This window comes from Euprymna scolopes, chromosome 3 (assembly GCF_053919585.1).
Source record: "Euprymna scolopes isolate OS-2025 chromosome 3, ASM5391958v1, whole genome shotgun sequence".
Lineage (NCBI taxonomy): Eukaryota > Metazoa > Mollusca > Cephalopoda > Sepiida > Sepiolidae > Euprymna > Euprymna scolopes.
Genome location: NC_136484.1, coordinates 42,168,013 through 42,175,512, shown reverse-complemented (window position 1 = coordinate 42,175,512; position 7,500 = coordinate 42,168,013). Strand labels below are relative to the sequence as shown.

The following is a 7,500-nucleotide window of genomic DNA, read 5'->3' as shown; positions in this document are numbered from 1 at the left end:
TATATATATATATATATATATATATACACAAAGTTATGAACAGTACATAGTGCCCAAGCAAAGTCGGGCTGAAATGCTAGTATATATATATATATATATATATATATATATATATATATATATATATATATATTCTCATAAAAACTAAATTATTCCTTAAACAATTTTTTTTATTTTGTCTTTTCAGAATGCAATACCGGGTGGTTTGGAAGTGATTGCAGCAGAGAGTGTCACTGCAGTAGACCAGAAGAATGCAACACAGATAGTGGCGAATGCAGGGGTGCATGCCTTCCAGGTTACAAGGGGCCAAATTGCTATGAAGGTAACAATCATTAGGAAATAATGACTCGTTTTTAGTCATCAAGTACACCTCACACCATATCCAAATGCATTGTCGTTTTGATGTCCTGTATAAGTTATGTCTATGCTATGCTTTGAAGATATTGTTCAGCTGATGTGTTGCTGTAATTTGTAATGTAAATTATTTGTATATTTCGGACCGTCATCTGCATCATGGTTGTCGCTATACTCACAACGTTTATGCTGTTATATACTTCGGTCTTCTTCAGGTGGCGTTTGTCATAATCCAGCAATTTCAAACTGAACCATTTTATGTAATCTGCTGAGCTAGACTGTTCTCATTCCTCGTTCTAAGTTTGTATACTTTTATAATGATGAATAACCAGATGATGTGATGTCAGTGCGATTGTAAGTTCGATGATGAATAATGCTTTAAGATGACAGCTCAGTATTTACCTTTCTCCCACTGGAAAATGATGTGAGATAAGGTTGGAAGATGGAGTGAATGAGCCAGCGCCCCAATAAGAGGAACATTCTGGTCCTTCAAAAATTAGTCTGAGTAGCCCTGCTGGCACTCCCTGATGATGGCGCCTCAGTAAATAAACGATAAACTTGTTCCCCCTCCCCACAAAAGCTGAGAAGCAAAGTCTGGGATAATGCCCCTCCTAGAGCTACCCAGAACATTTGCTTCAGTCTGATAGCTAAAAGGCTACCCTAAATGACCCTGCTCCTCCAGACTAATTGCTGCAATCAGAACTGGTGTGCTGCTCACTTGCGGCTCACTATAAGAGGACGGTTTGACAAGCATTTGTTTATATTGGACTTAAAGTTAGGAGTTGCGGGAAAACTATCCCGTGGCAATGTGTTCTACAGATGAGGAGCTCCTGGAAAGAAACTTTGTTCATGGTTTTACATACATAGCAGAAGAAAGGAAAGTTTGTTATATAATGATTTAGTAGTGACAAATTCTTGCTGTAAATGTTTGACAGGTGGGGCGGGACCAGAGATCGGAGCTGTCTGGCACCTATTGCTTTTATGCTTACGTATAAAAAATATAATGTTATATGTTTATTGTTCATGAATTATTGAGAGATGGAAAGTGCATGGGGAATGGACAAAAATTAATCTCTCGAATTCGAAATCCTATCCAGTCATTTTTTTTTCGATCCAAAAGCAAGCCGGTTATATAATATTTTGAGAGAGTCACAAGTCAACTGCCACACCTATTCCACTATTTTGTCTACACAATCAACGTAGTCACCCTTTCTTCGGTATTTCTCCTCTGTTCTGTCAACTGTTTATTGTTTAATGAACAAAGAAGAGTAGAGCGTGCATCTTGACGTTTACTTTTGACTCTCGCTTCCATTATGTTGTCCTTTAGTTCTCACATTCCATGAACGATGTGTCTGACAAAGGGTGAAAAATTAGTGTTTCCTGGATTGGAATCTACGCATCTAACACGGATTGTTGGCTAGTTTTTGGCTTTGAAGTAGTATTTTTTCGCACCTTATATCAAGCGACTTCATGCCTTGTCTAGAGATGTATTTCTTTTGATGTCTCTGTAGGTGTATGTATCTCTGCGCGTGCCTCTGTGTTAAAAGCCGGATGTTAATCTTCCAGTCAGTTGCTATTTGTCAGTCATCTGCATAGATTCCTGTAATTACAGAATATTCAACACTATGCCTACTAAATATATCTGCTGGGCATAAAGGCTACTGAATAAAAGCGTTAGTTCAGAGATATTATAATATTAATTCTATCGAGGCGTGGCGTGTTCAATCCTAAGAGACAAGACAAATAAAAAATTGTTGTGTATTCACAGCGTCTGGTTGTTCAAAATGCGTTTTCCATTCTATATAATTATTAACATCTACTACTGGTCCACAATATATACACACTGACAGCCAGTAAAACACAACACAGTTGATCTATTAGAAAATATACTGTTTTTATTTCACACAAAAAAAGCAGCATTAGATTATAAGTTATTACTACCGTTTTGACATCTCTGAAGGAGCGTGGGGTCAGATGTTGGCGGCGAAGAAATGTGACAGGCTTGCTTCTCTCTGACCGAGTGCTCCGTTTTCTCTTTGTGACAATTTATATAAACATTCTCTTCCCATTGGAATGTTTAAGATTTCCTATTGTCTATTATTTCAATCCTTTGACAGATATCCTCTCACATATTTCTGGATAAAATTATGCATTCCAATAGACAATGGTAGAAAGTTCCGCATTCTTCACATAGAATCTATTTGCATGTGTGCAAACCATCGAGTGTTTTTCTTTCCAGGGTCGTCTGATAATATTCAACAAAATGAACTTGTACCAATTTACAATTCCTCCTTACGGGACAGAGTTAGACACCAGGGTCATTTTTTTAACGTGCAGAAAAGGTACAAAAATAAAAAAATTATCTCAGTTGTGAAGGACTGTTTCTCCACCAACAGAGAACAAGAAATGGAAGTGCAGCATCTTCAGAACAGATACTACACTTTGAGGTATTTATTTGCTCCCCCACTGAGCAAATTAGGCACAAGGCCGATTTTTAAAGTGAGGAGTGAAGGGGAAATGGGGACCAACTCCCCGGGGAGTAGGGGAGCTCGATAGTGACAATTGGTATGAAGGGTTGCCCCTTCATTGACCAAGGTCTTATATGTGGGGCCAACCTCACATATGGTCTTTGCTTGCAGTATCTGCCGGAACAGATAGTATTTATTTGCTCCCCCACCGAGCAAATTAGGCACAAGGCCGATTTTTAATGTGAGGAGTGAAGGGGAAATGGGGACCAACTCCCCGGGAAGTAGGGGAGTTGGATAGTGACAATTGGTATGAAGGGTTGCCCCTACATTGACCAAGGTCTTATATGTGAGGTTGCCCACACATATGGTCTTTGCTTGCAGTATCTGCCGGAACAGATAGTATTTATTTGCTCCCCCACCGAGCAAATTAGGCACAAGGCCAATTTTTAATGTGAGGAGTGAAGGGAGGGGGAAGGGAAAAAGGGGACCAGCTCCCGAGAGGTGGGAAATGGGAGCTGGTTAAAGGTCAGGCATGTGGGGTTGCCCCCACATCTGGTCTTTGCTAGTCATAGCTAGTCATAGCTAGTCATAGCTTGCAGCATCTGCCGGAACAGATGGTATTTATTTGCTCCCCCACTGAGCAAATTAGGCACAAGGCCGTTTTTAATGTGAGGTAAAAACCAGCTCCCCTAAAAGTAGGCAAAAAGGGGGCACTCTGGTTACCAAAAATAATAATTGTCCCAGTATAGAGGGTTTCCCCTCCATTGACTGGTACAAATTATCTTAAGTGCAGCATCTGCCGGAACAGATGGTATTTATTTGCTCCCCCACTGAGCAAATTAGGCACAAGGCCGTTTTTAATGTGAGGTTAAAACCAGCTCCCCTAAAAGGGGTCACTCTGGTTACCAAAAATAATAATTGTCCCAGTATAGAGGGTTTCCCCTCCATTGACTGGTACAAACCATCTTAAGTGCAGCATCTGCCGGAACAGATGGTATTTATTTGCTCCCCCACCGAGCAAATTAGGCACAAGGCCGATTTTTAATGTGAGGAGTGAAGGGGAAATGGGGACCAACTCCCCGGGGAGTAGGGGAGCTGGATAGTGACAATTGGTATGAAGGGTTGCCCCTACATTGACCAAGGTCTTATATGTGGGGTCGCCCCCACATATGGTCTTTGCTTGCAGTATCTGCCGGAACAGATACTACACGTTGATCTTGGCCCGAAGGCCAAGAGACACCTAAAAAGTCATGACATGCAGAAGGAAAAATATTCAGCCCAATGGGTTATACAAATGGTTTAATTTGAAACACCTGGAAGGTTACCGATGACAACAAAAAGCAGCAGATGAAGATTAGTATACAATGCTTGAAACGCTATGAGAATAACATCAATGAAAATGAGGATGACGGTCTAAAATCTCGAAATAATCTAAATGTTCTGCTCTTTTCTGTTTCTCTAGAAATGTCAGTTGGGGGGGGCGGTTAAATGTTTTATGGAAATTTTCCTAAACAAGAAGTGAATTTAATCTTAATCTAATACATAAAGTAAAGTCAGTAATTTTTTTTATTTTTGCCATTGATAGTTTTCTACCTATGAAATCAATCTTTGATTCTGGCTCGCCAATTCTTTTTGGAGAGTGTTGCAGCATGTGGTTAACAATAAATGTAAATTGAATTAATTATTTCACTGTTAATGTCCCTAAATGTCATAAAGCTTTCTACTCTAATAGTTTCTTCCCTCGAACAGCTAGAATTTGGAATTCCCTTCCTGCTACTTGCTTCTCTCCCTGTACTAAATGCAGAAGTTTAAATCTAACGTAAACCAACATCTTGTTAATCTTTTCTAGGCCTGGTCTCAAATAGTAGCCCCTTACGTCCAAGTGGCGATATGCCTTGTAAGGGGTGAACGTGAGTAAAAAAAAAATTCCTTTTAGAAAATATGTTAACCAGATCGGAAATTTTTTCATAGAAATCCAATCTTAAAATAAAGAATGCAAATCTGTGATCGTAGATCCAAAGTTACTCTTCTTTGTTTGGAACAAAAAAATAATATTTTAGGGGAAAAAAAACCTTCATACTGAAAAAAAATCAAATAACACATTAATAAGCAAGGCCGTGAAGGTAAACCTAGTTTGAAACTTAATTTGAATATTTTAAAAGATTTTACGGATATGTTTTTTTATTCTTTAATAGTCCATTTTGTTCTAGTTTTTTTTTTTTTTTTTTTTTGTTAATATGTCTATGTTGAAAGCTAGCAATGAACGCTAACAACCAAAGCGAATAACTTTTTTATAAAACGTAATTCTCCTTACTTGAATTTTATTTTAAGGTGATTATTTAAGAATATAGATTAAGTAATGTTAAATATATTTTAACAAGGTACGTTAAACTGTTGAAAATCACATGCTATAACAATAACAACTGAAAATGGGCTAGTTAGAATCAAGGATTGATTTGTAAACTTGAATTATATTTAAGACGAATATTTAATAATGTTATTGATTAAAATTGAAATGTTGCAACTTTTGTTTCACACACACACACACATACATACATACACACATACATACATGCACACATACATACATACACACAGATACATACATACACAAATACATACACATATACATGCATACATACACACATACATACATACCTACACACATATATACATACATACACACATATATACATAGATACATACATACATACTTACACACATACATACATACACACATACATCGTGTGAGACTCTTTCAGATTATGGTCGTTTTCATTTTCAATCTTGTTCGAATTATTGTAAGAAGAATTTCGGAAAATTTCCATTATTTTTCTGACAGTTCTAACTCACAAATTTCTCCTTTTTGTTTTATCCTCTTTTTCAATATGTTTTTATTTTTCTTTCGCTGCATGGATACTTTTATTTTACAAAGCAGTGCATGTAACATTAGGAACACATTAAATTAAAGAAACTATATCAAATTTGTATTATTTTGGATTATTTGGGCTATCGTTCTTATGTTTTTTTTATTTGCACAACTTTTCAGCCGATGTAACCTCCCTCCTTCTTCTGGTCAATCTTTTTGCACTCGGATATCTTTCTGTTAAACTCGGAAGTCTGCACAGTATTTCAAACGGAACTCCTTATTTAATCGTCGGGTCTAGCATGTTCTCATTCTGTCAGCCATGATGGGGTAGAAGTTTTAAGTAATTCGCAATTGTGTTGCAAGGATCGATGGCATAAGAGATAAAGTATTAGGTAAAATTAAGTGTAGGTGATACTCTTCTAGAGGTTGAAGTTTCAATCCTCGGTGTCGATGATAAGAAGAATACAATTGTGAATTACTTAACACTCTTAATCGGTTATGGCTGATGGAACAAGAACATCCTACCCCTGTGGGTTAAATAAAGAGTTCCGTTCAAAATTCTATGCAGATTCTTGAATTCTACAGAAATATTCCCAAGTTCAACAAGATACATCTGAAGAAGTTTGAAGGTTACATCCGCTAAAACATGTTGAAAGTAACACACAAGATGAGAGCAGTAGTCCGAATAATCCAAGTAATCCGAATTATCAATCCTCATCTCAAAAACTCAGAAACAAAAAAATATATAATAATCATAAATAAATATATAATAATCATAAATAAATATATAATAATCATTAAAAAAATATAATAATCATAAATAAAAATATAATAATCATTAAAAAAATATAATAATCATAAATAAATATATAATAATCATTCAAAAATATAATTATCATAAATAAATATATAATAATCATAAATAAAAATATGATAATCATTAAAAAATATATAATAATCATAAATAAAAATATAATAATCATTAAAAAAATATAATAATCATAAATAAAAATATAATAATCATTAAAAAAATATAATAATCATAAATAAATATATAATAATCATAAATAGAAATAAAATAATCCTAAATAAAAATATAATAATCATTAAAAAAATATATAATAATCATTAAAAAATATAATAATCATTAAAAAAATATAATAATCATTAAAAAAATATAATAATCATGAATAAAAATATAATAATCATTTAAAAAATATAATAATCATAAATAAAAATATAATAATCATGAATAAAATATAAGAATCATTAAAAAAATATAATAATCATAAATAAAAAGATAATAATCATAAATAAAAATATAATAATCATTAAAAAAAATATAATAATCATTAAAAAAATATAATAATCATAAATAAAAATATAATAATTATTAAAAAAATATAATAATCATTAAAAAAATATAATAATCATTAAAAATATATAATAATCATTAAAAATATAATAATCATTAAAAATATAATAATCATAAATAAAAATATAATAATCATTAAAAAAATATAATAATCATAAATAAAAATATAATAATCATTAAAAAAATATAATAATAATTAAAAAAATATAATAATCATTAAAAATATAATAATCATTAAAAAAATATAATAATCATAAATAAAAATATAATAATCATTAAAAAAATATAATAATCATAAATAAAAATATAATAATCATTAAAAAAATATAATAATCATAAATAAAAATATAATAATCATTAAAAAAATATAATAATCATAAATAAAAATATAATAATCATTAAAAAAATATAATAATCATAAATAAAAATATAAT

General features: G+C 32.7%; 1 protein-coding gene across 8 annotated transcripts in view; it reads left to right on the top strand.

The window, feature by feature from the left end:
• The window catches only part of LOC145254621 (receptor-type tyrosine-protein phosphatase epsilon-like), a 732,106-nt gene that overhangs the window by 79,931 nt on the left and 644,675 nt on the right, over positions 1 to 7,500 (top strand). For all 8 annotated transcript variants that reach the window (XM_080113291.1, XM_080113282.1, XM_080113273.1 and 5 more), the window contains exon 4: positions 188 to 322. In XM_080113291.1, the coding sequence (XP_079969417.1) occupies positions 188 to 322 (135 nt within the window). The remainder of the gene's footprint in view (positions 1 to 187; positions 323 to 7,500) is intronic.